Below are 15,162 nucleotides of genomic sequence, written 5' to 3'. Positions count from 1 at the left end.
GCTGCTGTTGCCTAAAGTGACGTGTAATATTTATATCCTGACTGTAGGATTTAAACTGAAAAAAAAAAAAAAATAAATAAATCTTTCTTTCACATCAACATCCAAGTCCCGATCACAGCATTCACAACGGGACGCCTTTTATTCAGCTGCAGTAGTTGCACTCGACTGTGCTTTTTTTTTTTTTTTGCTTTGCTTGCAGTGGCCTGCATGACAAAATAACATTTGGGTCTTTAATTTGTTCTGGAACAACTCTGAATAAACACATTTGTACAACAAAACAGGAAAAAGAAAAACTGGTTAAGGAAACATGCAGGTGCATCTCCGTAAATCAGAATATCATCAAGTTCATTTATTTTGACTCCATTCAAAAAGGGAAACTGGTGAATTTTAAAGATTCGTTACATAAACAGTAATACACTTTTATTATTAAAAGTTTAATAACTTTTAATAATAAAAAGTTATTTTTTATTATTATTATAAAAATATTATACTAATATTCAATGATATAATATTTTTATATAATATTATTATTATAAAAATATAATAATATTGGACAATGCTCAGTTGGAAAATGTAAGTCCTTCTGTGTGAATGACTGGATCACAGTGGCATGGAGGTCTAATATATATTTTTATAAATGTAACATAGTCTCTAGTGCAAATTGTTAATGATTATTAAGCAAGCCTGTTTCCGCCACTCTGGTAAAAATAAATAAATAAAGCTCATTATTTTGAAGTACTATCACAAAATAATATCTAAAAATAATGAAAATATTTCGAGATGGTATCTCAAAAATGAGATAATTTATTTATTTTCTTTTCTTTCTTTCTTTTTTTTTTTTACCAGAGTGGCCGCAGCAGGCTTCCATAGATTATAACTTCAGGTAAAAAAAAAAATAGAGCTGTCCCTTTAAACGTCTTGAAATGACGGGCTTTAAGACCCAGCGGCTGACTGCAGCCCAGACAATAGAAATATCATGGCTGGTTTTACCTGAGAGCTTCGCGGAGCCGCTTCTTTAACCGTAATAAATGGTGTAACCGAACCGAACCCATGCTGCGGAGCCAGTGATCGGACCGGACCCGCTCAGCCGCTGATGGAGCACATCCGACTACCGAAGGTAACCGCGGGTCTGCCTGATGCAGTGATTAGCTCCGCTTGTATTTCCGCACTAGCAGAAAAGCGTCAGACTGATAAACACAGACAGATTGTGGATGATACTCTGATTTAACAAACACACACACACACATGCTCGACATAAAGGGCGTGTGTGTGCTGCTGCCACGATGGCAGAGTGTGTCTGATGTATCCGTGTCCCCCCCCGTCCCCCTTTGCAGGTGGAGAATGTCCGGCTGCTGGACAGAGTGTCCCCCAGAAGGAGCAGGGTGGGCACCCTCTACCTGACGGCCACCCACAGCATCTTCGTGGAGAGCGAGGCGGGAGGCCGCAGTGAAACATGGGTAACTCATTATTGGTGCACTCAACTCAACCCCCCAACAGGGCAGAAATAATATGTCGCTATTTTTCTGTGTTCGTGTGGGCTCTGCGTGCTTTCCTCAGGTGCTTCACAGTTTGGTGTGCAGCGTGGACAAACAGGCTGCCAGCGCCTCGGGGTGTCCTCTGCTCATCCGCTGCAAGAACTTCCAGATTCTTCACTTCAGCATTCCTAGAGAGCAGGACTGTCAGGACGTCCACCTGTCCCTGCAGCGGCTCTCCCAGCCCCGTGAGCTCAGACGTTCCTCTCTACCCATTCTTTAAAACTAGTATTCGGCTGGGGAAAGTATTCATACACTCACTTTTTATAATGCATATAGTAATGGACACACTGAGAAGAACATTTAGGCTGATATCCAACATTAATATTTAGGGATTCACCTTTTTTTCCACTTCCAATACCGATATCTGAGGATCTTTTCAATTAATAGTGAAAATAAAATCTGCCAGTACAACTAGTTTAAAAAAAAAAAAAAGTAAGAAAACCAGTCAATATGAGGAAGTCCTTTTCCGGAAGAGGGCGTAACAATCAGATAATACTGACGTGGGATTTTCCACCCTACTTGCATAAACAGAATATGATGAAAACCTACTGAAGGCTTTGAGGAACTGATTCAGTTTTGAGCAGGAGAACAAACCTAAAAATGGAGCCGATCAGACCTGGAGTCTGCAGCCTTTACCATCCAAAGAGTCGATTTCACCCTCAGTCCAGCCAAACAAAATCTGTCCAGAAACAAAAAGATAAATATCTACAACAGGAATGTTGTCATTTTTAAAGAACCACTGCTTTATTTCTTTTTCTTTAAGTAGGAGAAATTTTTTAGTGTTTCAACTTAAAGATAAGAAAATAATTTTCTAATTTACTACAAGGCGGAATTAATCACAAAAACTTAAATTTCTTAACATATCTGTGTTAAAAGCATTAGTTGGTTCTTTATCGTTGTTTATGAGCCGTTGTGGACAGTCTTTGATCTAAACCCCTGGTTTAGGTCAAAGCACACACATATATGCAGATGGCCTACTCAAAGCACGCACCTAAATTCAATCCAGAATATGTGGCAAGACTTCAACTGTTGTCCACAGACCCTCTCCATATTCTCTGAACGAGCTTGAGATTCTTTGTAATAAATTTTACTGGACCGTGTCACTAAACGCATCGCGTAAAATCCAAGCAAAAACATTGAAGCGTTTGGTTCTTAATTGACAAAAAGAAAGTAGCTAAAGTTGCTTGAACATCTTTACAATCTAACTCTCGCTTTTCTTCTTCCAGAGCGTTACGAGGAACTGTACTGCTTCTCCTACAAGCCCAACGTCGACGAGGAGGAGAGGCGGCGGGACTGGGCCTTCGTTGACCTCAAGGCCGACTTCAGCCGAATGGGACTCCCAAACGCCCAGTGGAAACTCTCCCCGGTCAACCAACAATATAAGGTCAAGGAGAAAACCTTGGAGTGGACAGATTTAATCCTGGTCCCTGCAGGAGGTTGAGATCAGGACATGATTTAATAAAGAAGCAGTGTTATGTGAAATCAAATGTTTTTTTTTTTAGCTTTATGTCATGTTATAATGTTGTTTTTTAATCAGAAACGAACCTGGGAGCATTGCTTTGATTCTTTCATGCACGCTTAAGAAGTCATTTAATCTCCATGGCAACCATTCAGCTGTGCAAAACGCCTGGTGGGGGGAACCGAGGGCGTAGGTCCTCCTCAGAGCTGCAGTTTCCATGTTTCCAGTAAGGCGACTCCTCCACTCGGCTCCTTCAGACTAGTCAGCAGCAATTAGCAAACGCCTCACTGCTGCTCGTTATATGAGCTTCCTCACGGCACAGTTCTCGTAAAGAACAGGAAAAGGTTAATAGAGGAGCACTGTTTCAATGATTTCCTGAAGGCTGAGTTTTAGGGACAGAGGTCCAATTCCTTGAATTACAACATAAAATTTCTTTTCAGTCGTATTTGATACACATTGCATTTTTATAACGACTGAAGGTTGAAACGCATAATGGCGCCCCTTTTAGCGGCGCTATTTTAAGAAGGCACTTGAACGTGTTATTTACATTTTAAATATTAACTATTTTAGGCCACAACAGTCACATGTCATATGGTGATGGTTTGCCAATTAAATTTGTGGGTTTTTTTTTTTTTATCTAAAGGTGAGCGACACTTACCCCGCCGAGCTCTTTGTACCCGACTCCGCCGCGCCGCCGGTGCTGGTGGGCAGCTCCAAGTTCAGAAGCAGAGGCCGGTTCCCCGCCCTGTCCTATTACTCCAAAGAAAACCATGTAAGTTGACTGCATGTCTCGTTTTCTACTTTAGCATCAGCGTTTCTTGCTGAACAGCAGGTCAAAGGTCCGGAGGGAGGAATGCAACAACGATCGCAATTTCCATTTGTCCATCTCCTTCCCAAACAATTAAGTTTTTTTTTTTGTTTTGTTTTGTTTTTAAATCACAAATAATCAAGATAAGAGGCGACGTTTTGGTGGAAATGTTCATTTTCTTGGGCCAGTTTCTTGAACAAAGATGATTAATGGGTCTGTTTGCTTGGTGGCAGCTTCTCTTCTGTCTCGCAGCCAAAACGTTTCACAATCTGTTAGGCAAGACTGAAGACGTGGAGCTCAAAGTGGGAACAAATTGTGCTAAAAACAAACAAACAAAAAAAAAACGGTTGCTGTGTGCATCGAGAGAGAGGGGGAGAGAGGCGACTGACACAAATACGCAGCTATCGATTATTTTAGAAATAGATTATTATTTATCGACTAATCGCATAAAAGAAACCGTCACATTCTGCAGATTTTTCGTTTAACCTCTGAAGTCTTTCCATTAAAAAATACATTAAAAGGTGCAAATATATAATTAACTTTCTGTTTTCAAATAAGAAAATAAACATATTGTAGCTTTCCTCCATGGTAGGCTTGATCAGTTGTAGATATTGATGACTTTTTTTTTGCTCTAACCAAATCTGTAGAAATATATGTACCATGAATTTTATTAGGTAGCTCTGATACTTACCTTTTTAATGCCACAACATTTGACACAGCTCCGCAAGGCGACGTTCCAGTTTCGTCTCCAGAGAAATGATGAAAAAGCTCCAACTTAGTTTTTCTTTTTACAAATTTATCTCTCAGAAAATATCTTTTCCCAAATGCTGATTTTTGTCAAACAGCGTTGCGGGGTCAGATTCCCAGGCTAAGCTGGACGGGGCTCTGTGTTTGCTGCATTCTGGATCGTGTTCAGATCGGTTCCCTCGTGGCTTTTAAACAGAGATGTGAAAAACGGAGAGACTCTGTGAGTCCAAATGCAACATGCAGGAAGAGATGAACTAAACATTAATCTGCTGCTCATTGTTTTAGTTTTTACCTTAAACTGGAGCGTTGCATTTAAATATCTGAACTGAAACTCTGTTTTCCTAGTCATATATCAGGCGTTTTGGATTAGTGTTCCCTGTGTCTTAATGCCAATGCTCAATACGGAGCAAAATTAGAAAGAGTTGTGAAAATATGACGATGGAAAAGAAAGAGGATAGTAAGAAAAACTTGTATTAATCACAACCAGAGTTTAGTAGTAAATAGTTACATTTATTTGATTTAACTCTTTTGGGGGAAAAAAATGTAGTTCTGAGTAATTTTCTTATGAAGGATTCTTACTTTTCCCACTGTGAATAACTTCACTGAACGAAGAACAAGTTTGTTTTAATCACATGATTCAGACACAGACCTGCAGTTTTAGTTTTAAAGTTTCTCAAGTTTTTATAATGAAAGAAACTGATTAGGAAAATTTATTCTCTTTTTGTTATTTTGTACTTGTGATTATTTGTATGAATTATTTTAATTTTGGTATTTAAAATACTATTTTACACTATGTACTTGTATAAAATGCAATTATTTCCCCACATTTTATATTTTGCTCAATCGTTTTATCATTTTATGGGAGGCATTGATTATAATGTCCCTTTGTCTAAAATCGTCATTATAGTTTCAGTGTAAACGATACGCTGGAAGGCTCCTGCGTATCGTCCAGTACTTAAGTAGTTGTTTTAGTTATTTAGTTTTTTTCTTCTTTTTTTACTTTTAAGTAATGTCTTGGATGGCTGCTTTTTACTTTTACCCCAGTAAAAATATGTTGAAGTACTCTGATGTAAGTGCAGATTTAGTCCACACTGCCCGCCTCTGATCCCAGTCGTAAACAATAAAATGGCCACCGTGTGTTGTTTTAATATCATGTGGCTCTGTTAGAAATCTAAAATGGTCCGTCTTTCGCTCACCTGTTGATCACAACAACACCTCCCAGGCTGCCATCTGCCGCAGCAGCCAGCCCCTGTCGGGTTTCAGCGCTCGCTGCCTGGAGGACGAGCAGATGCTGGAGGCCATCTTGAGGTCCAATCCCCGCAGCGACTTCATGTATGTGGTGGACACCAGGCCCAAGGTGAGCCCTGTGTGGGAACGCGAGCCGCTAGCAGTGATATGTGTTCAGCTGTTTTGTTTTTTACAGCTGCATGTCCTCAGGACTTCCTGGCTGTGCAGCGGCTAACGTTACTGAGGTTTCCTGTAACGTGGAGGCTAAAATGAACCGGAGTCGACGTGTGTGTGTGTGCGTGTGTGTGTGTGTGTGTGTGTGCGTGCGTGCGTGCGTGCGTGCGTGTGTGTTGTCTTGTCTCTTCAGTTGAACGCGATTGCCAACAGGGCGGCAGGGAAAGGCTACGAGAACGAAGACAACTACTCCAACATAAAATTCCAGTTCATGGGCATCGAGAACATCCACGTCATGAGGAACAGCCAGCAGAAAATGCTGGAAGGTAAAATCGCTGCGGCCTCTTCGGATGAAGTTCACACTTCAGATGCAGAAACAAAATGTTTACATCCAACAAACCTGACCGAGTGCAAAAAGGAAGATTTTAAGTCATGATTTCAGTCATGAACAGGAACAAAAACCTATCCAAACTATCGCAACACTTTTGGGCAGATATTCTCTTGGTCTCTTGGACAGAAGTGCTTGATTTTTACATCTGGCATAAAACCAACACAGTTATTAGGAGGGGAAAAAAAATTATCTTTTTGGACAATCAAACTCACTGGTGGTGGTAGTGTGGTGGTTCGGTTCTTCAGCATTTCAACAACCTGCTGTGTTTGAAATCATAAATTCAAAGACTGATGCCCAGGACGGCACAAGCAGGTGTTTGATCTAAGAGGCAGTAGCTTTTTCACACCGGTTTGGATGTTTCACTTAAATATAATATCCTCATTTAAAAACCGTGTTTTCTATTTATTCAGGTTGTTTTAATCTGACATGAACATTTGTATTCTGATTATACGTAAAGTCAAATTTACTTGTGTAGCACATTTCAGCAATAAGATACGGTCACGGATTATGAAACGAGCAATAAACATCACATCTCGTCTGATGCCGTAATCAAAATCATCATGAAATACACATCAAATATGTTGACCAATGTTACTCCGAAACAAAAGTAACTCTAACCAGGTTGGTTTTCAGTCGAGATTTGAAGGACCTCAGTGTTTCGGCTGTTTTGCAGTTTTCTGGAAGTTTGTTCCAGATTTGTGGAGCATAAAAACTGCATGTTGCTTCTTCATGTTCTGGTTCTGGTACTGGGGATTCAAAGAAAGGAGGGGAAATACTTTTTCACTGCACGGTACTTGTAGTTTCAGCTTGTATAGTAAAAGCTGTTTAATTTTTAAGATGTTTTTTAATCCGCTGTCTCTTCACCTTTACTGAAGCACAGCAAGTGAATCTGAGGCCTCTGTGCTTTTATCCAGTTGTGGTCATGCAGACTGAGCTGCTTCAAATGAGTCCACAGGAAGGTTCCTGCGTATCGTCCAGGGGCACTGGCTCCTAGCATGGCTTTGAATCCATCTGGATTTGATTTCAGAGGGTTTTTTTCCTTTGGTTTCCCGGAGTGGACTGTCCCTAACATTATCCCCCTGGATGCAGGCGGAGGGCGTGAGAATGATGTGGTTTCAAGTCTGAAGAGTTCAGAGTTGGCTCAGTTTTTGATAACTCTTTGCGCCCCCTGGCACTGAAGGGGAAGTCTTCAAATGCCAGGAGACGGCAGCAGCCCTTCACTCTACACGACTGCACGCTTCAGTAAAATTTACAGGACCCCCAGCCTGGCAACATTAACTCAGATTACCTTTCCAGGGGAGGCCCGTTCACCGAGCCACCGGCTCAGTAAACCCGATGACCCACGTCTCTCCTGCCAGACAAACTGGTGTAGCGTCAGCGGGAATCTCTGTTACATGTGTGGTATTGATTGAGAATTGAGCCGATGTTTTCAGTAGGATTTTTACACAATTCTTTATTGTAAATGTACTCAACTTCCTCATCAAATGGCTGGTTTTGGATATGGGTTAAAAAAAGGTGGTTAAAAGCTGCTGAAAAATCTTTTTAGTTTCAAACCGACAGGAAGCTACGAAGCAGATGCTAGCTTTAGCCACTTTAGCTGTTAACGCCTGATTTTATTCATTCAGGGCTTATAAATAAGTTACATGTCTGTGTCTACATAAAACAAATATATAAAACACTGTTACACAAATAATTTAAAAAGTCTTCTTTGGTGAGTGCTTGTGAAACAGAGAGTTGCTAGCTAACGTTGCAGGGCAGTCCTTATTTAAAAATTGTCGCATTCACTCCATCACACAAAACACAGACTTCATTTTGCGGATAGATGTTGGAGCATTTTAAAAATGCGGGATGTTCTGTCACAAAATAAAAAATCTCTTTGTGCCTGTACATGTACAAGCTAGCATTAGCCTGGCACAGCTAGCTAGGTAGTGCTTGGATTTTATTGTTACTAAGAATTCTGCTATATTATTGGCCATCGAAATGTTTTAGCCTTGCCATCTTAATGCAATGATGGATTTAGCAATAAACTGTTAAAGACATGACCATAAAACATATTAAGCACAAGTTGTGTAGCTTAATTGGTCAATAGCGCACCACAAGAAAGTGTCTTCATTGCATGTAAACCATCACCTGCACAATTTTCAGGTGATTTAAAATTTTCATCTGTTCATCTGTCCTAAAGTTTTCGACCTAGAAGCTACATTTTACTTTGTTCCAGATTAATCTGGGATATAAGAGAAATCTGTCTTGGGGGGAGGACCAGCTATGCACACTGTGGGAGAGAATGATGTTTCATAAACCCCATGCATCAGGTCTGCTTCGCATTTCCTGCCACTCAGACAGCTGTGTTGTGCTTTCAGTGTGTGAGCTTCGTTCTCCCTCCATGTCCGACTTCCTGGAGGGCTTGGAGAGCTCAGGCTGGCTGAAGCACATCAAAGCTGTTTTGGATACCGGCGTCTTCATCGCTAAGGTCAGTCTGGAGGCTAATCCCTGCTGTCTGTGTCACCGTTTCTTTAAGAAACGGTTTGTGAAGGTTGTTTTTGCGTAGCATGCTGGAGAAGTAGGGAAGAGGCGAAGGAGGATGTGATCCATTGACTTAACTTCATTTTTAAAAATGAGAATCAGTTTTTTGGTATAATTATGGTAAGACATTTGTTTTCTTTTCCTGGCAGAATCGGTCGAGTTAATTTAATTCGATTGGTTCCCAATAGGACTCCAGAAGCTTAATCTGTGCTTGTTTTATCCATTTCAACATTAGATTTTGATGTGTGCCTGCGATCATTGTCCAATTGGAAAACTCATGTCAAACTTTGAAATGCTTGGTTGATATGTCGCGATTGGGCAGAGAGGATTTTCCTCATTTTCAATGGCTGTAATCCACATACTCAATTCTGCTGCTCCCTCCTTAAATATATTTTCACTACAAATGTGGAACCGTTAAAAAATAAATAAGTAAAGAGACTTTGAAATTTATTGGTGTAATTTTTTGAGAAGTGTTGTCCCAAGTAAAAGACGACCAATCACGATGAGCCTGAATGTATAATTTTCTCTATATAAAGAGGAAATCACTTTTAAATTCAATTTAAATTGCACTCCTAAGCCTCTCTGGTAAGGTCTATTCAGGGGGGAATTTCCTTGCCATAATTCAAGAGCTCACATTTCCAGTCTGAAAGCAGGATTTCATGTCTCTCTTCTCAAAACTTGTAACGCTTGTTCTCAAAATTTCTTCTCTCTTTCAAATATCTGCTGTCCTTTCTCAAGCCGTTCTCCTCACACTTGAAACTTGCGGACATTTGCTCGGTTCAAATGTCCCCTCACAAACCTCTCTGCTCGCTTGTGAAATGTTTTCTGTACTGTCGCCTGGCAACCTTTCAGCCAATAGAATGAAAGTGCTGTACTGGGTGCGTTTGTTTCCCGCTAGCGGGTGTGCCTGTGTGGCTGCTGTCGACTGTAGCAACCTGTGCCGCCCACTGGATGTAGGGAGAAGCAAGGGCCTCATCTTTCTGCTTAGAGTTAAGGATTTTGCCCGAACACTCTGCAGTCAGTTGACGTGACCAATGCTGAGGTGCACCCAAGCAGTCTACATGTGCTTTGTGCTGCGTTTCTGGGAACACCTTGGGATTCCCAGAAACCCAAGGTGTTTCTGGGTGTTTCTGAGCTGGCAGGTTTAGCACATGTGGGAATACATTTCCATTAGTTAAACTCCGTGTTCTGTAGATAACACACGACACAGGGAGCTAAAAGCAGAAGAAATTAGCCTGATTTTCAGAACCAGTCGATGAGACGGGCCACTGGGATAGTTTTGTCAGCAATGAAAACGACTGTGTGTGTCTCTGATTGTTTACACACAGGCTGTTGCAGAAGGCATCAGTGTCCTGGTCCACTGTTCAGACGGGTGGGACCGCACGGCCCAGGTGTGTTCAGTGGCCTGTGTGCTGCTGGATCCCTACTACAGGACCCTGAAAGGACTCATGGTAAACCCACTCAACCGGTTTTTTTTGTTTGTTTGCTTTTTCTTCATCTAATCTCTTGTGATTGATTGCTCTTGTCTAAATTCGATCAACTCCATTCTGGCTTCAGTTTTTGGTGCAAAAACATTCCTGTTTCCATGTGTGTTTGAATCATATTATGCAAAATTATCTCTGAGGTTAGGAGATGATTATCACAGCATGCAACCTTTATTGGTTACAGTCTCTTTCTTTTCTGCACGTAGGTCCTCATTGAAAAAGACTGGGTCTCATTTGGACACAAGTTCACTCAAAGGTTTGACTCTAATTGTAATGTCTTGCAAAATCATTCGTACCGATTCAAAATGGCTCCTGGACAGAAGATTAATCGATGGGTTTCAACATTCTTTGTTCTTACTCCGATACCCCCGATTAAAATCCAATCAACTGCGTTTAGAGGTCGCCTAGTTAACGTGCAATTGGATCTCAGCTGCACTTAACCACGGTTCATCTGAAAATGACGGATGACGAGGAAGCAGCTCAATTTGTTGGAAGACGGAAGCGGCTGAATACAGACCGATTCTGGGTTACAAAGGTTGGATGGTCAGCTTTCCGCAGGACCCATCACAAAACGTCTGGATCGAAGCGTAATCAGGGTCTTGAATGGCCCAGTCAAAGTCCAGACCTGAATTCAGTTGAGAATTGATTTTTTTTTTTTTTTTACAAATGATCTCCATTCAGTCTGACTGAGGTTAAGATGTTTTTCCCAAAAAAAATAAATAAATAAATAAAAGCATAACTTTCAATCTTTAAGACGTCGGTACTTCTACAAAGTTTTAACTTTGTGTGGCTGAATACAAGTGCATGCCACACTTCTCAGATTTTTATTTGCAAACAATGTTGGCATTTTCCTCCAACGTTGCAGTAATTACCTCTTTGTTTTGGCCTACCTGAGAAAAAAAAACAACCTCAAAATGTGTTTGTGACGTCCAGTGTCGGATCTCGCTGGGGTCTCCATGCTGTGTGTTCAGGGATAACCGAGTTTCTTCCCCCTCCAGATGCAACCACTTGGCTGGAGACCCCAAAGAGGTGTCTCCGATCGTCGATCAGTTCCTGGAGTGCGTGTGGCAGCTGATGGAGCAGTTCCCCTGTGCCTTCGAGTACAATGAGAATCTCCTGATCACGGTTCACAGCCACATCTACTCCTGCCAGTTCGGGAACTTCATCGGCAACAACCAGCGGGAGAGGAGAGAGCTCCGGTGAGGTTTGACACTTTCTGCCGGGAGTCGCTTCTTCCGCTTTTGTGTTTGTTTGTTTGTTTGGGTGTTTTTAATGGAGACGCCTCCTTCTGAGGAATCTGCAAATGCTAATGTCGTCTTTTCTTGTCATGAAAAGTGTACATGAAAAGACTCACTCTTTGTGGAGTTACCTTTGGACGAACCGCGCAGAGTTCATCAACCCGCTGTACAGACAGAACCACAGCCAGTCTCAAGGACTCCTGCGACCGTCTACCGCCCCCTACTGCTTTAAGTAGGTACACTGTCTGTGCACAGAGGGAAGGGGGGAAAGAGCAGAGTGAAGTTGGCGCCTCCCTCTCTCCTTCTTCAAATTAAATGAAACAATTGTGCTATGTTTGTGCAGCAGAAGTTTCCGTCTTCTTAAAGATGTGAATAAATGTTTCCGGACGTCATCGAAGGTCAGCCAGCCGGGCCACAGCGGCAAAATCAAACTAAATATGTTAGCAATCAACTGTGCAGCACAACAAATTTTTTCTGTTTTTTGCAATTTTTAAGTTTTCAACAAAACGTCACCAGACATCAGCCTGCCACACACACATTGACGAAATCAAATAAATCAAATAAAATCAAATAAAAATGGATAAAAATGAATTTTGCTGTTTGTGCAGCTAAAACTTTTGTAGCAAAAATCACAACAAATTTTGACTGACTTGATCTTGTTTAGCAATTTTTATTTTTTATTTGTTTTACATCCAAACAAAGATCTCAAGTCCAATTCAGTGGGTTTTTTTTTGTTTCTTTCTTTTCTTTTAACGGTTTCATGTTTTGTATTGTATTTGTCGCTGCCTGTTGGGCAGCACTCCCTTGAAAAAGAGGTTTTTAATCTCAGTGTTTTTATTCTTTTTTTTATCCTGGTAAAATAGAGGTTTCATAAAATAATATAAATAAAAAGTTGATACCAAATTATTTTTTTCTAAATGTGAGCGCAGCTCTGGTTGACCATTGACCTCTGGAAATGTTAATTTTTTTTTTTTCTAATTGTCACCTTCCTAAAATAACAGCCTAAAATATCACTTTTGGCAATAAATGACTAGTGCCACTATTGTAGGAAGGTGACGAAATTTTTGCTGCACAAACGTTTGACACCAATCTTGTTTGACTTGCGAGGCGCCAATTTCACTCGGGCAGAAAAAGTTGCACATATAATAGAAGAAAATCAATAAAATAATCTGGATTGACAAATGTCTTTGCCTGCACAGATTCTGGAGAGGGCTGTACAACCGGTTTGACCGCGGGATGCACCCCCGACAGTCGGTGGAGGATTATCTGAGGGTCATCCGAGAGGAGACGCAGCAGCTGGAGGAGCAGCTGGATTCCCACAAGCAGGTACGACGACGGCGGGCGACGAGAAACGACCGTCCCGCCAAACCGTTTCTGGCTTTAACCACGGCTTCTCTGTCAACAGAAAATAGCCGAGCTGAAGCAGGAGCAGGGATGGAGCGATGCCCACAGAGCTGCCGCGTTTGATCAGAGCTCAACGGCGCGGGCTCTGGGGAAGAACCTCGCTCTGGCCAACACTCCTCAAGACTACACCGGCAGCCTCCTGGCCAGCACTCCCGGAGCGGCGGACGGCCCGCTGGTCCTCGCACCGCAGGATCCCGACCAGACGGCGGACCCCAACCTCTCCAACGGCAGCGACCCGGAGTCTGGGATCGCAGACGTGAGCTGCCGCTCCCCCCTCAGCGAGGACAGCGCCAGGGACCCGGACCCGGACTCGGACGAGGCGGCCTACTCGGCCGCCTGAGCAAAAACGCAGCAGACGCCCCCGGGGTTTGAAAACGTCACTCTGACAAACGGCCGCGTGTCCAACTTTTGTTTTTAGTTTACAGTGATTTGGAGCAACTCCTGATTTCCTACAATCCCGAAGCTGTAGCTGACTCTCGTTTTTCATAGTCTGCAGAAAATGAAAAGTACGTCGCTGAATATTCCTAAACTGTCTAATCCGATCTTCCAGGAAGGCGTAATAATTACGATTGACTTACAGAGAATAAAGGAAGCCATATGAACGTCCATGTCTGTTTGTAGAATGTGATCTTTCAGGAAGTTTTAGCTACAGACCGATTAAAAGTCACATTACAACTGCAAACTTCAGTGCATTTAAGTTTGGGCTTCAAAGTGGAAGATTTTTGTTGTTGTTGTTGTTGTTGTTGTTTTGTTTACAGACTGAAATATTTGCCTAAACTTTTTTTTTTTTTTTTTTTAAGTAGCTCAAGCGTAGTCAGGTTGAAGGAACAGCATCTGTGAATGAAAACGTCCCAAAAAAGTCTTCCCACAAATACATACTGAATTTATGACTGGGCTTTGACTAGGCCACTCTATCTCATAAATATGCTTTTGCTTTACGTTCAGGGTTTTTGTCATGTTGGAACTTAAACCTCCTCCGCAGGTTTTAGCTTTATCCGTCTTCCCATCGGCTTTTCTTTTCCCATCAGAGAAACGTGTGCCCACAGCATGACACAACCACTACCACTACGTTTCGCTGCATATTCATTTTCAATGCCTGGCAGAATCTGAATAGATTCCAAATGAACGATGCGTTTGCAGGGATCCCGTCCACTGGCACCAGAGAGACAAACCGCACCTGATCAGAAACGCAGTCGGACGAGACGAGAAGAGACTCGAACTGAATCTGAATCGGCAACAATGTGTTTTGTTGATACTGTGAAACATTCATTGTTATTCGTGTGGCACATTGTTCTCATTAATGTTGTCGTGTGTTCTGCATATGAGGCTTTTAGCTGGACCTGGAGAGCAATAGTTGTCCTGTTGTATATTTATTATTTAATGAATGTCAGAGATATTACGGGACCACGGCGTGATGGGAGCATGTGAACACAAACGTATCGCTTCCTTCAGATTAGTAGTTCAGCTTACAAAGTATTTTTTCTACTATAGACACTATTAAACAATTTGTTTTAAATCGGCTGTATTTTTAAGTGTGTATCATGTATTACTGTGCAGCTATACATGCAAATGAACCAAGAGATAATAAACCAATGCATGGCAGCATATTTTTGTACTATGATTTATTATTTTTGTTATATTTTTATGTTAAATGCTTGTTTGTTTGTTTTGAACAAAAATATCAGTCAGTTTGAATGTTGCATTTATTTATATATAAAAGCTTTACAGATTTACACCTGTGGTTTTATTTGTTCAGGTAAGCAAAGAGCAACTTCAACTGCTGTAAATGTAATGGTATGGAAACATCATCTGAAATAAATATAACATTATACGTGTGTTATTGGTTCTGTGTTTATATTAACTAAAGGCTCACACACACATTCAGAATAACCAGTGGTGTTGCTTGTAGGTGTTTGGGCACATCTGTGGGGAAAAAAATAAATAAATAACCTCCTTATAGTGACAACAGTTTCCTCTCAAATATGTTTGGGCTGCTCATTTTAGTCAATTAGAGTCTACTTTGTGAAATCCAGAATGTTAAGTGTAGAAAGTCAAGTTCCAAGCAAAAATCTCACATGGCGTTCCTCACGGCTCCATTCTTGGACTGCTTTTTTATTAGATACATGCTTTCCCTCCCCAAATCACTGAGAATTGCAAAGTTTCTTGCTGATG

At 41.4% G+C, this 15,162-nt stretch overlaps 1 protein-coding gene across 1 annotated transcript; it reads left to right on the top strand.

The window, feature by feature from the left end:
• The first annotated feature begins 917 nt into the window (after positions 1-917).
• Positions 918-14,826, top strand: mtmr7a (myotubularin related protein 7a). The gene is made up of 14 exons (XM_007554751.2): positions 918-1,117; positions 1,335-1,457; positions 1,558-1,720; positions 2,762-2,919; positions 3,638-3,766; positions 5,772-5,906; positions 6,144-6,276; positions 8,702-8,811; positions 10,193-10,315; positions 10,555-10,604; positions 11,347-11,547; positions 11,684-11,818; positions 12,786-12,912; positions 12,992-14,826. The coding sequence occupies exons 1-14, from the start codon at positions 1,094-1,096 to the stop codon at positions 13,328-13,330; spliced, it is 1,950 nt and encodes a 649-aa protein (XP_007554813.1). The 5' UTR covers positions 918-1,093; the 3' UTR covers positions 13,331-14,826.
• The last annotated feature ends 336 nt before the right edge of the window (positions 14,827-15,162 follow it).

Source organism: Poecilia formosa, unplaced genomic scaffold (assembly GCF_000485575.1).
Source record: "Poecilia formosa unplaced genomic scaffold, Poecilia_formosa-5.1.2 Scaffold66, whole genome shotgun sequence".
Classification (NCBI taxonomy): Eukaryota; Metazoa; Chordata; class Actinopteri; order Cyprinodontiformes; family Poeciliidae; genus Poecilia; species Poecilia formosa.
Note: the sequence above shows the minus strand (reverse complement) of the source record. Positions and strands in the feature narration are given on the sequence as shown.